Source organism: Homarus americanus, unplaced genomic scaffold (genome assembly GCF_018991925.1).
Source record: "Homarus americanus isolate GMGI-L3 unplaced genomic scaffold, GMGI_Hamer_2.0 scaffold32929, whole genome shotgun sequence".
Taxonomy (NCBI): Eukaryota; Metazoa; Arthropoda; class Malacostraca; order Decapoda; family Nephropidae; genus Homarus; species Homarus americanus.
In genome coordinates, this window is record NW_024737097.1 from 18,696,481 (window position 1) to 18,711,367 (window position 14,887).

General features: G+C 39.1%; 1 protein-coding gene across 1 annotated transcript; it reads left to right on the forward strand.

Annotated features, from left to right (window-relative positions):
* Window positions 1–5,759: 5,759 nt before the first annotated feature.
* On the forward strand, window positions 5,760–11,677 carry LOC121873266 (proton-coupled folate transporter-like). Its single transcript, XM_042376694.1, has 8 exons — window positions 5,760–6,004; window positions 6,943–7,155; window positions 8,512–8,664; window positions 8,807–9,386; window positions 9,505–9,600; window positions 9,751–9,981; window positions 10,695–10,851; window positions 11,230–11,677. The coding sequence occupies exons 2-8, from the start codon at window positions 6,994–6,996 to the stop codon at window positions 11,474–11,476; spliced, it is 1,626 nt and encodes a 541-aa protein (XP_042232628.1). The 5' UTR covers window positions 5,760–6,004; window positions 6,943–6,993; the 3' UTR covers window positions 11,477–11,677.
* The last annotated feature ends 3,210 nt before the right edge of the window (window positions 11,678–14,887 follow it).

Consider the following 14,887-nt stretch of genomic DNA (forward strand, 5'->3'; position numbering starts at 1 on the left):
AGACACTTTATTTTCTCAGGTATACAATATCCAGTTGTCCAGAGTACCTTCAGACATCCACCATGCTATGTCTGGCAAAAGGTGGGGCTATACTGCTTATTTTTGAGAGGACTATGAGAATAAGGCATTCATTTTGTTATACCCTACATGGCCACAGAAAAGCCGTAACCTTACGAGTATTCTAAAAAAAAAAAAAAATGACCCTCAAACGTCAACCAAGGTAAGGCCGTGTCCTTGGGCGCCATCTGGTCACCAGGGGTAGCGTGACGTCATTGAATGGGGCGGAGTGAAGTTCATGACGTTACAGCGGTGTGTCCTTGATGCGGGCCGACCATGTTGAAGTGTATTAAACATGTATGAAAAACTTTAATAGTTGCTCTATTGCTTCACATGATTCTAGCTTTATATCATAATTAGTATGGAAAAATATTAAAGAATCAATCGTTCAGATCTTTTATGAACACTCTGTTTTTCTCTTAGTTTATAAAATTTCCTTTCTTGCGTAGAAACTGCCATGGTCATCTGTGCTTGAAAACCTCAGCCGATGAAGCACGGTAATAAACTGAAACGAGGAGTTAAAATATATAGACAATACTGTCTTTTTAATTCTTAAAACTTGTCTTGGGTAAAAAGTCAGTAGACGGTGCGTAGGCCTATGTGACTGGTAGCTGAAGCACGTTATACATAAAGCATCAGACTGTATGTACAGAACATATAGTAGAATTATCTTTCTTAATTTCTTTAAATTGTTTAATGTAGAAAATTACTTAATGAACTTTAGCAGTCAAAACACTTTAATACACACAACTACAACAACAAGGAAGTAGAACACAACAAAGCAATTGACCTTGGCAGATAAGAGTACATACCGTAATGCAGATGAGCAATTCACGCACTACGCCCTTAAATGCATGAGTCAAGAAAGCAAATATGAACTCCGCATGCTTCCCTGTTGGGCGCTGCAAACACTTGCGCTTCGCCTTGTACAGGGTGTAAGGGGATGCACAATAAACTAGCCCCATCGAGGGGCGAATCTGAATCGGGTGAACCAGCAGAATAAGTTAATAAAAAAATGGTGCAAACAACCTCATAAGTTGGCGCCCAACAGCAGCAACGACAACAACAGGAGGTAAAATTCATTTTTCAACGTCATCAAAAAGCAATATTTTTTTTTTTAAAAATGCTATAAAATATTCTCCTACCTTTGTGTTATATAACACTTAAAAAAAACATGCCATTAACAGTATTGAAGAGATCTGAAGCTGACGTTACTGTATTTTAAATTGCTGCTGTTTTATTTCTCGTATGTTGTTTATGCTGTTTTATTCCCACCTTATATTATTTCTGCTGTTTTATTTCCCAGCTCATGTTATTACTGCTGTTCTGTATAGTGGTTCTGCTTTACGTATTTCGGAACAAAAATATTTCCTATGCAAAAGTTGATGCACCTTTATTAAAGAACCACAGTCAGTTGTGCCATACCCACGATAATGAACGACACATATACCAAACACTAATCCTATCACCCTCTCTTACCTCTAGCTTCTTCTACCTGCTACTACACCTTTACGTTCATTAATTAGTGTTAAATACCCACCATCTTTATTCAATCTTATTCTACACCCTCTTCATCTACCATGATCACCCATTTTCACCACCAACTGTGATACAATCTCATCGCTGTCACTACCACCGCCCTTTACTCACCATCAACTACTACTACTACTACTATTCTGATCACTACTGTTATCACTCCATACAGTTACTACTACCATTCTCACCATTACCACCTGTACCACCTCTCACCAACACTAACATCAGTCGCTATCACCACCACTCCCACGCCCTCGACTGTGTGAAGATAGAATTTTTTAGGGACAGGTCCAAGCACATGAGCACAACACTTTATCTCTAGTGGCAAGATAGCCGATATATTAAGATTGTATCCACTTTTGTGCGCTTAGTAGCTATATCAGTTCCCATGTACAGAACCAAACACACGTGTTCCTGAATATCTCTCGCGCAAATGTGAATAACAAAGTGTGCGGCCAGACATATTGCCTCACACTCCCGTACTCATGCAGTTGTGAATAAGTCACCCTTTATGTATAGAACTAAACAAAGAATTTATTTGAAATACTGTGTAACATTCAATGCCATAATAGCCTGACCACAGGGGTTAGCTATTCTGACCCTTTGTAAACCCTACTTTGTAATCCTTTTGCGCTACCGCTCATAGAATGAGTATGGGGTGCACAATAAACTAACCGCTGTAAGTGGCAAAAAAAAAAATCAATCAACCACCACCGCCACCACCACCACTACTACTGCTACAATCATTACAACCTTTATTGAAATTACATAGAAGAACCGCTACTTTTGGTACCACACCACCTCTACCACCGCACACCATCATCGCTACCACAATCTACCAATACCTCCTTTACCACAGTCACTACCGTCACTTTTACAACGTCCATCACTACTACTACTATCATCACCGCGTAAAAGTCCTACGAGCATACATCTACTAATGGCCGCCAATTAAATATTATCTTCATTTCCGATAAAAAAAAAATGCTTGTTACAGTATACTAAAAATATTGAAATATTATAAAACTCGACATAGATGTAAAACGTAAAGCATAACTAGTCATAAATATGTGAGTGCGTGTTTGTGTATACAGTAACCAAGGTTCCATAACAGTTTATGTAATGAGATAATTGTTGATATACAAGGGTTGCTGATAACGTGTGACACCCATGGCCACTATTAGTACCCACACCCATTGTCTTATATGACCGTCACCCTAACTATGTCTGCTACCATCATCACTAACTATACCATCACCGGCACCATCACTTACTCTCACCATAATACAATCACCATCACCATTTCTGTTCTCCATCATTTATAACATATTACGAGACTGAAGCCTCTCAGGTGATGACTTAACTAGGAACTGAAACATATAACATCGCCCGTCCTCGATGCCAGAACATTTCTTAGTTCAGTTCCTCAGCAAATGTGTACAAGTCTTAGCTCAAGTTCCCGTACACCGCTAAGTCTGAAGTTACTGTCCATTGACTTGAGGAAAGGGAGCTTCCCTTTATTGATTTAAGGGTTCAAGGGTCAAAGGCTAAGGTCACTAGTATCAAAAAGGAGATTTTAGTTCTCACGATAGCGTCACCATCCGTCCACCATTCTTCATAGGTAGAGAAAGCCTTGTGTTTATCATCGGTTAAATGAAGTTTATGTACTATTTATAGTAGTGTTTGATTGACATAAATTGAATAAAACGGCGGGGTACTAATATATGATTAATTACAGAAATCAAAATTCCCCACTAAAACTCGATAAATCAAGAGACAAACGAAAACACTATTATAACGTTGAATTCAAGATACCAAAACAGTAGAAAAAATATTTCGTAAAGCCAAAATACACAGATATCGGTTCTAACAAAATGAAAATCGGTTCCGACACATTAAAACATATTGAACACACAGATACGCGGATACCGAGGCATGGTACTCGTCACTTTGTCCCTAAAATGCATTTCATAAAAAACCAAGGCTCCCTAACCGTACGTTTAACAAGCTAACTGTAGTGTGTTATCGACCCTGACAGAAGACTCGTGACAGTCAGGATGCTCTATGATGCATAACACCCGCGACTTCTTTTATTTTGATCCCCTAACTTGCCGATTTACTCAACACCCATCCCCACCTCTGCCTTAACCTCCCATCTCTCTTCCCCGTTTTTCTTGCCTAACCATATCCCATTTTCCTAATTATTCCTTAATCTTCTCTCCTCCCATCCTCTCTCTTATAGGTAACTTCAATGTTTTTATGCTGTCCACCATCATCACTACCAATAATAAAAATTATTCTTTTTCTTCTTATTATTATTATTAGTGGTATTATTGTTATTTTTAGTAGTAGTAGTATTTCCTGATAGTAACAGTAATAATGATAATGTAATATTTATAATTCCAGTTATATCCAGTTAGGCTCATTCTGTATACAAAACACGTGACGTCAGAGTTAGTGTTTGCATTTAGATTTAATATACAATAAGATACAATAAGAAACATGACTTAAGACGTTATAGATCAAAGGGGTGCTTGCCGACCTTTCTGAAACTATAGCTACTTTTATTATCTCGCTTAGACATGACAGAGAATATTACAGTACATCTTAGGCCATCTTTAATTTCCAGTTAGGCTAGTTACTATCAAAATTATGGAAAATAATGAAAATTCAAGAGTTACGTAATCTGCTGAACAAGCGTTACTCAGTCGGTCGGTTGCGTAATGGTGTGGACAGAAATAGTAACTAACGTCTCTAATTTCAAAACCTTTCTTACTTGTTTTCTTGGTGTAGTTTCTCATGGTTGAGTCATCCTTTAGTTTTCATTAATTTTATTTTCTATTATTCTTATTCTATTATTATTTGTCGCTGTCTCTTTCATATGATCATCCCTCCTCGCCTTTCACTCTCTTCAGACAGGCGGCCTTCCTTCTCTCCCCCCCCTCCCTCCCTCGCATGAGTCCGCCTCTGTCTGCCATTCTCCTCCGTCCTGATCTTTTCACATCTCCCCCCTTCCCCCTCTTCCTTCTTGTTGTCATTTCCCCTCCCTCTTCCCCTCACTCCTTTACGGCGGTCTAGGTGTCGTTAATAAACTCCCCTTCTCCTTTCTTCTCACTATCCCACAGCAGTTCATATGATGTTACCATCCCTCCTACCCCTCCCTTCACAACATCCCACAACATGTTGCCAACTCTCTCCTTTCCCCTCACATTACAACCCAACCTCAGTGCCAGATCAGCCACTCCAGATAATAAATACAATAATATGTACAAGTCTCGTCAATGTACTTGGCGTCCTACCCGCAAATAGTACAATGAAATACACAACTTGAGAGTAGAAAACTTAGTACTTGTTTGTCTGTATGTACACAGTCTAACATTACAAAACAAAACAAAATAAAAGACCTTAAACCTAATCAAATATATAGCTTTCTTAACTTTCCAAATTCTTAAAAGTTATCTTTTAGTGTAGAAACTTAGTGATTATGTGCTGGAAGATCCTAGTAATTGCAGTCTTAATACACTCAAACAATAACCTTAAAAACTGGGTTATTGTACAAATAAATTAGGAAGCCGTACCGTTGTTCTTTTCTCTACTTGATTTAGTTTTTGTACTTTCTATATAAATTTACGTACATTATTCTGGGCAGGCTATTTTAGTAGTAGGAATAATTCTAACAACAAGAACAACAATATCAGGTAATAATAATAATAATAATAATAATAATAATAATAATAATATTGCAGAATAAAATCGACTGTATATGTAGTGTGTGTGTGTTAGTTAAGACAAAATGCTGCTTCGTCTATGCACAGTTATATAAATTATGGAGTATATAATGTCAGTGTTAACGCTAATGTATTTATCACACTTCATCTGAATTTTGTACATGTCTCTGTATACAGGTTATCTTTGTACCGCTGTCTATGCTTTAGTTTCGTAGTAAGAGTGTTAACGTTTTTATCACACTTAGCCCAATTATTTTGTTTTATAATGCACACACACACTGCACCGACCTTCCGTGTTGTCCTTCCTCCCCTTGCTCCCCTTGTCTTTCCGTACTCCCTCGTGACCCTGACCTTGATACCCACTACCCGCTAACTTTCTCCTCGTCTACCTTGCTATAAAAGGCGGGGAGGAGGCATGTCTCAGTTAGTTGACTTGAGCTCACCGGTACAGTAAAAACCACCATCGTGTTAGTTGTTGCCATACTGTTGTGCTATTACCCAGCCAAGCAAGGGTCTGTTCGAGTCGGCTCCTCCCATCAGGATTATTTCTGAGTCTGGCTAGTGTTTGTCTAATCTCTCAAGTGGTGGTTACAAATCCGAACAAGTTGTACGAAGGCGTCAGTTCCTGTTTTCACCTATGGTTCCCGGAAGGTGTTTGAGTGTGCGTTGTCAGTTATTATTAAGTAAGTGGAAGAGTTATTTCACGTCATCTTCGTCTATGCCGTTTACATATTCTTCGTCATTTACTATGTTATCATCTGTGCAGCTTTCTCATCCCTTCATCCTGTTTCTAATCTATCTATCCATTTATTTTATTTTAAATCTATCCATGTTTTTTTTCTATCATTCATTTTCTTTCTCTCCCTTTTCTTAATGTTTGATATTAGTTGTTGTTTCTGTTGAGTGTCAGGAGAAAGTTATAAATAAATCTCTTTCACTATATTGTATAAAGTTATGAGTGACAGCCATCACAAAATTAAGCTGGTTTGAATATAGATTAACTTGCCGTAAATTATGCGAATGGCAAGGCTTTAATTTTAACTCACTAAATATGGTGCTAATCCCATGAGTGTAATAAATTAACCTTTTTGAATAAATTATCTTAACATCGTGAGAACAATGACAAGCTCTTGAGTACGATGGTTTAACCTCTTCAATACGATGGCCATTTATCTCCTATGCTATGGTTTAACCCCTTGATTACAATGACTAAACAAAAACGATGACAAATTCCCCTAAGCACGATGATATGTACTCAGATGATTGGTTAAGTCATCGTACTCAGGGATTAAAGAGTATTGAAAAGTGTTGATTTTAGCTGCATTAATTAAAATGATACTGTACTGTACGCTCTGTACTTTAACCGTGCCAACAGCTGTGTGCACATACACTATGCCCTTGTTACTCGTTACTTGAAAAGCTTGTCAGTGGGCATCGAAATTGTATGAATACAAATTTCTGGCTTTTGATATGGGTCTTGCTTACAAAATTTAATTTCGTTTTTAACGGGAATAAATTCAGAATAATTTACTTAACATCTGTATGTGTAGAAAACTCTTCTTATTGTTTAATAACCAATAATATATATTTTTTTATCACGAGTCATTGTTTTGTTCTTCAGGTCCCCCTTCAGTCATACTGTTAGGTGGCTGCCTGAAGGAGAAGGACCAGGATGTTGCAACAGGTGGGGTCGGGGCTCCTGAAGGCGGCGCAGGTGCTCACCGTGGAGCCTGTCCTTCTGATCGATGGTGCCTGCAACCAGGCCATGCTTCTCTTCATCGAAAATGTTCAAATGAATAAAATTTGTACCATTAATCTCAATTATTCAGCTGAGGTAAGTAACTAACGAAAGTTTTATCATTTTTTTGAGAAATGTGGATTACTGCACGATGCAAAAAGTAACGGCTTCCCCGGCGAACCCAGCTGTCACGTGACCTGCAAGGCTTTGACGTCAACTGGTGTCTCCTTGTAGACTTTATTCTCGTTATTTTGTATTGACTTCCAATCATCACCAAATTTTACAGACACACTTACAGTAAATGATACCAGGAAAGGTTCTAGCTGAGAAAAAAAGGAGGCTATTTAAAAAAACGGAACCTCTCAAATATTTTACACTTGTTTTCTTCCCAATGCTTTAAGAACGGCGAGAGGTAGATCAACTGAGTGTTATAGATACTGTACACAAAGTTTACTTTATTACAATGTTTATTTCATGTGTCGTGTAGACGATACAGTGCCATAACAATCTTTTGAGTTGGATCTTGACAAGGACGTGTTTTGTGTTTTTCTTTCTCTTTTCTTCACATTCAGGACCCCTCGCTCTCTTAACTCTTCATTGGCTACACCTTCCTGAAGTCAAAAACTTACTCCAAATACTCAGGCTAAAACTATGACAGACTACAAGCTGTTATAGGCTATGCACCTTAATAGGCTTCGGCACCATTAAAGATTTAAGATATATTGTATCTGAGGAAATCATGGTATGATGTACACCGTTAGATAATGTGATAGGCCCAGCTAGAGAATTAAAGCATATTTTCCATCAATCTGGATTTTGCATGTCATTATTCGACTTCAGGAAGGCGTAGTTAATATACAATAATTGAGTGAGGTAAAGTTTTCTATGTCCAGAGAATAAACAAAAGAGCGGAAACATTGCCTTGCCAGGGAAGGTATAGATGGTTATACGACACACACACACACACACACACACACACACACACACACAATTAATCAAAACATGGAATAAGAGTTGTCAGATTCAAGAGGTCTGTGTAATCTGTCAGAACTCATTTAATGTATCTCCATGTTTTATTATTTACTGAATGTGTCTCAAAGGAATTCGTGAAGATTGGCAGAACGTCGAATATAGTTTTCAATGGGTCACCAGATTACGTTAAAATGTAAGCTGTGCGAGACAATATGAATCTGAGCCGCCTGGACCGTTTCCCACTTTGCACCTGGATGTTAGTGCAGCACATCTCCAACGTCCACATGAACAACATTGTACAATAAACCTCAGTTTTTCATCTGAAGTAAGAATAAATATTGGCTGGAAGGAACAGTACGCCGTATTTTGTTCCTGTAGCAACGGACGAGAGTTAAAAAGTTAGTTAAACACTCTCTAGATGTCATTTAGGTTATAGACTCTGGAAACACACTACAGTGGGGCCGGCCGCTTATTTTGCAGGTGTGTGCCAACCTGTCTGCCCACCCGGAGGAGAACGTGGTCGTGCAACAGGCGTTTAGCATCTTCGCCTTCTACAACAGCATCATCATGTCCGTGCTGCCCCTCCTCTGTGTGCTCTTTATGGGCGCTTGGAGTGACAAATACGGACGCAAGGTGATTAGGAAATTATAACAGTTTTAAGACTTCTGAGTATTCTGTTAAATATACACTTAATTAGCTTGATAGGAAATACACTAAAAATGCTTTCTGACTTTCCCATATACATACATGTTACATCACCCCTTCCCGCCATCAGATTCCGCTGTTGATGACACTGACAGGTCATGTGTTCTACGCTGGTGGGTACCTCTTAAATAACTATATGACGTCTTGGCCTGTGGAAAGTATATATGTGGTGACCTTCCTGGAGGCGTTGGGAGGAGCGTACATGTGTATCTTGTCCACCACCACCAGCTACGTCAGCGACATCTGCACAGAGAAGAATCGCACCTCCCGTGTCAGTACAGCTAACTCGGTGTGGTACCTTGGAGGTCCGGTGGGTACTCTCATCGGTGCTATAGTCATTAAATATTACGGATATAATATCGCTCTGGGGCTTGTGTTGGCGGCTTACCTCTCAGCAATACTGTACGTCATCTTGTTCATCAAAGAGAGCCACGGACCCTTCGCTAAGCAAAGTCTGCAGCCCAAGGGATCCATTAAGAAGTGTCCGCTGAAGAAAGAAGACGTAAAGAAGACACAAATGTTTACAGACTTCTTCAACTGGCATAGAGTGATTGAGTCCTTCAAGACGGCGTTCAAGAAGCGTGAGGGTAATGCTCGGACAGTCCTCCTCCTAATTATCTTCTGCAACATGCTGTGGCGCATGTCAAGAGGTACTTTTTTAACTTCTCATAAGTTGTGCCCTTAATTATATGCTTGTTAGTTCATCTTGTACAGGAAATATAATTTTACTGGGTACTTTGTTTATGAAATCTTAACATCTTGTTGCAGGGTTCTTCATCTACATGTTCGTGCGTCGTGTGTTGCACTGGGAAGCCACCGACTATGGGTACTGGGCCACCTACCGCAACCTTGTCGCTGCCACCGGTACCAATTCTCCTATTAATAAAGATTTTTGCCATAAATGTTGCAACTTTAGAGATAATCACAATAAAGTCAATATTATTCGTACTATATGAGTATAAAATATTATTTACCGAAAAATATATGACCTCCGATGTTTGTGGTTACTCTTAGGGTCTCTGGTGTTGGTGCCCCTGTTGACACGGCTGGGATCCATGACGGACTCACTGCTGGTGGTGTTGGGTTCTGTCTCCATCATCGGTGAGTACAGCAGTTACGGCCTCGTCAGCGACGTCGTCTACAAGTTCTTCATGTGGCTGGGACCGCCCATTGGTATCATCTCCAACGCCAGCATCATCGCCTTCAGGTCCATGTCCACCAAGCTGGTCGCCGACGATGAAAAAGGTGACTCACATCATCTCAGTCTGAGTGAACAGTGATGGAAGGTGTTGTCACTGATAGTTCACACATCCTTCTGGATATTAAGGAATCTGTAATTTAGGAAAGGTCTTTAACCCTTAGTAACTCTTTCAGGGTAAAGTTTTAAGTATACCTCCCCAATACAACTTACAGGTATACCTCCCCAGTAACAACTTACAGGTATACCTCCCCAGTAACAACTTACAGGTATACCTCCCCAGTAACAACTTACAGGTATACCTCCCCAGTAACAACTTACAGGTATACCTCCCCAGTAACAACTTACAGGTATACTTCCCCAGTAACAACTTACAGGTATACCTCCCCAGTAACAACTTACAGGTATACCTCCCCAGTAACAACTTATAGGTATACCTCCCCAGTAACAACTTACAGGTATACCTCCCCAGTAACAACTTACAGGTATACCTCCCCAGTAACAACTTACAGGTATACCTCCCCAGTAACAACTTACAGGTATACCTCCCCAGTAACAACTTACAGGTATACCTCCTCCCTAGCTGTATAAATAAGTACGCTATTAATACAAAGTCAAGGGAATTTTCTCCTTAAATAAAGGCTACAAGTGTGTCGTCCTAAGCGTGATTTTACTACAGTTGCTAGTAAAAGCTTTGTGCTCCACAGTTGCTAGTAACAGGTGTGTTCCCCAGCAAGACGTAACAGGTGTGTGTTCTCAGGTCGGATCAACGCGGTGATGGCGGCAATGTACGGGCTGATGCCCATGGCTGGCTATGCTGCCTACGCCCCTATCTACTACCACACTGTGAACGACTTCCCCGCCGCTCAGTTCTTCTTCGCCGCCTCACTCAACGTCCTAATCATGATCATCTTCATGTGAGTTGACCTACTTACTTGTAACAAACCTTCTGGGTGAAAAGTGATTAGTGATTCAAAACTTGGGTACAATGTATAGAGCTGTTAAAGTAAACTAGAAAGATTTTTTACCCCATTCCTTTTTTAGGTTTAGATAATACATATAACAGCAGCCAAACTTCCAAGATGATTGAGGAAGACAAATTGCATTCGCTGGAGAATGTTGTTTCTTTTTATTTTGTTAACTGTACTTGTAGCGTAAGAAATAATTCAATCTCCAATCTAATATCTTTTCTATTACCTCTACATCACCGACCACAAAAATACTCTTTGAAAAATAAAGATTGGTCTTTAGTTTGTCAATGAAAATGTTACAAATTGTTGTTGTTTTTGGTCCAGAGTCATCCAGCTGACGAGTGTGTCGTACTCTGCGTCAAGAGACCTGGAGAAATCCACCGTCGCCGTCACTGACACCAACACAGATCTACAAGAGGAGAAGAGCGGTTTACTCGGCACTAACGACGCCCTCACTGACATCCTCAACACCCCTATCAATAGTCCTTTAAAAGAAATGTCTCCGAAAGAGTACGAGGCTTTCAGGTCGAGCCTAGGAAATGGACAATTTTTGACGCCTCGCCCTTTGTGATGACAGGAAGTTGCAACTACCTCACATTATCCTCATGCATGTAGTGAGACTTTGTCTGACTAACCTAAATGATGATAGTGAAATATTCATGCCAGTGATGTAATTTTAAGTAATATTATAATATATTATCTTCGTTGTTAAACCAGTACCTGTTAAAATAGTTTTGTTGTGAAAAATAATAATAATAAAAAGTCAGGTTAATGTGGCCTTTCATTTGTACCAGTTTTACCAAGGAAATCACTCGCCAGCTGATCTCTCTTACCTACCTGTCGGGCGTCCACACATTACAAGTAACATCAAAATTCATACATTTTCTCTCTTATAATGGTCTCTTGAACTATGTTCTATTTGTTACGATTTTACTAAATTACTTAACGTACAAATTATCGTAATTACAATAGTTTTGCATCATCCAACCTCTGCATCACGATCATCGATGTCTTATAGGAATGCGTTAATTCGAATTTAATTTATAATTTTTTATAACTTATCAGCTTACTAGCCGTTCAAGTGGTCGGTCAGTTCTTTGTTAGAGATTCATTTGTCCAGTGTTAGCACCCGGAGATCGAACCTGGGACACAAGATGAGACGCACGCCACTAAACTATACTGTGTATAGTATACAGTATGTGTTTCAGCGATTTCTTTAGGCTTCCCTTAGATGCCAGTAATAAAGGTTCAATTAATTGCTCTGTACTAAATTTCGTATGTATCCTATAAGCCTTAATAACATAGCTTTAGCGCTAACATACTCTTAAAAGGTCAAGACCATAATTTTAATTTATGCTTAATTAGGCGATCAAAACTGTTTCCACACATAATTTTCTGCTGAATTTGAGAAGCTTCATGTAAGTGTCACCATAAGTATTGATTTATTGGTTCTCATCAGCCCGAAATAAGTACAAAAAGACCAAGAGAAGAACAGCAATGACGGAAGCCGATGGACGATGTCAGGTCTGAATTTTTTTCGTCACAAGGTTTTAAGTAGTTCAGAATTTATTTTCAATGTCTGCCACATTTTTTAAGCAACAATAGACAATGTTTAATAAATTTGTAGATGATAAAGAGGCAACATCAAATATTAATGCCGCATAAGTGATCTTTAGTATTACCCGTGTCAGTTATGTAAGATTTATTTAGTCAGTCGATGGATGTTTCGGCCTTAGATGTACTGTACAAGGTATGAAAGCAAAGTTTAAAGGAATATGTTCTTGTCCTAATTCCATAGGTACAGTACACACCTTATATTTCAAATTACTAGGATATTAATTTTACAATATCGGAATGGTATCGTCCTGCTGATGAAGGTTAGGTTAAGTTAGGTATCCTCAGCAGTCAATAATCCGATATCGTAACACTATCCCTTACCTACAAATTAAAGGTTTTTGGGTAAATCTTAGCATATAACACGGGTGGTCGCACAGTGGGAGGTTGTCAAGGACTATTGAGGCACAATGGATGAATACGCAAGGTGTCACGGACAACACTAATGACTGAGGGAATGAAAAGGCCAAAGAACGCCTGAAAGAATAGTCATATACGGTGCATTTTAGGGCAGTTATTTTAACTTTTATAATTAGCCTTACATAGAAAATTCAGAACCATTATTTAGCAGTAGGCCTGCACATAGGGCGTATCAAATTATTCATTTTGCCTTACATACACGGTGTATTAAAACCTCACTTTGAATTGTTATTTTGGCATTACTTAGAGGTTGTAATTATTTTTTTTATTTAGTATTACATAGATGTAATGAATTCTTAGTTTAGTATTACACAGGATGAAAAAAATAGTTGGCATTACGTAGAGGATGAAATAGATTCCTTATCTGGCCGTATTTAACCAGACATCGCTTAAGGAGAAGAGTATGTGTTAAAAATTATATACAATAAAATTTTTCACAAATAATCTGAGTCGTAGTGAATTTATGGGGAAGCAAAAAAGATAATAAAATCCGGATATTGCTTTGTTATAACACTATCGATATACTGTACATACATACATACATACATACATACATACATACATACATACATACATACATACATACGTAATCTAATAGACTACCACAAACTTTATGGCAATTAGACACCTCAATCACTACCAGTTCTTCACTAGTCTCTTTAAATCAGTTACTGTCACCACAACAGTCTACAGTCACTCACTGCCACTACTATAATGGTTGCCCCTCGTGTAACGAGGATGGCCGGCCCTAGGGCCACCTAGGCGTGAATTTGTTTAAGCTTTAAGGTGTAGAAGCTGTCGCCAACACAACCACACCCAAGTTAACGAGTTGCATGACCCAGTGTCGTGGGATATTCCGAGAAGACCGGACAACTCGCCAACTGCACTGGCTAACCATTGCCCCGTAACACGGTCCGCAAATCGATTAACACCCAGATCCCCAATTACTACTGAGTAGACAGAGGCAAACGGCATAAAGAAACTTGCCTATAGTTTCACCCTGCCCGGGGATCTAACCCGGGTCCGCTCGCTTGTGAGGCGTGCATGCTGACCATTACACCACTACACACTCACACACACACTTCTTGTAACCAATCCACTGTCACTGTTATTAATCAGTAATATAATCCTTGATGAGGCTCGTAATACTTGCTTTCTACAAACAAACATAAACTTATTGTCTATGACGTAACTTGTTAGAAATATATAATCGTGAAATATATCTCCTCTGCCTCTATTGTAGACTAAGAAGAGCCTCCATTCTGGTGTTTATCATTACTGCCACGACATAGATTTCCTGTCATCAGTAATGGTCGCAGGCTTGCTACTGAGGGTCGTTACACAATGATTATTTATCATTACCTATAATTTGAGGGAGTCTTGGCGCGGTCATCCATCTTACTTGTGTTCAAAATTCGGAAGATTCAAATCAGCAAAGCTTCTTCCATTAGTCTTATTTTTTCGTGTAATGATAAACTATTTATTGATTTGCGCTTTTTTATAAGCGTTCGGTACATACACCCTATATGTATGTGTGTGTGTACTTTTAATTATTTTCCTAACCTCCTCGACAGATTTTTTTTTATGAATTTTAGAAGAGTTGAGGATATTGGCGGCGTTACATACACATTGGTCACAACACAGGAGGAATAAATCTACATAAACAGTTAAAAGTTGAGAGAATATCGTCCCATGTAAAGCGGAGTCTTCATCAAAATCCTGGCAACTAACATACAGATATACCTAACCTAACCTAACCTAGCGGACGACATCACAGAAGACTAAACTACAATATAGCATGACAGTGAGCCATACTCCGACCTGCCGTCCTGCTATAATGACAGAATAAAGACGCTACGTAAATCGACCAGCAGCGAATAACCAATGGGAGGAGGGAGGCGCTACCACCTATATTATCTGAAAGACGAATTCTCTTTACAAATATGGA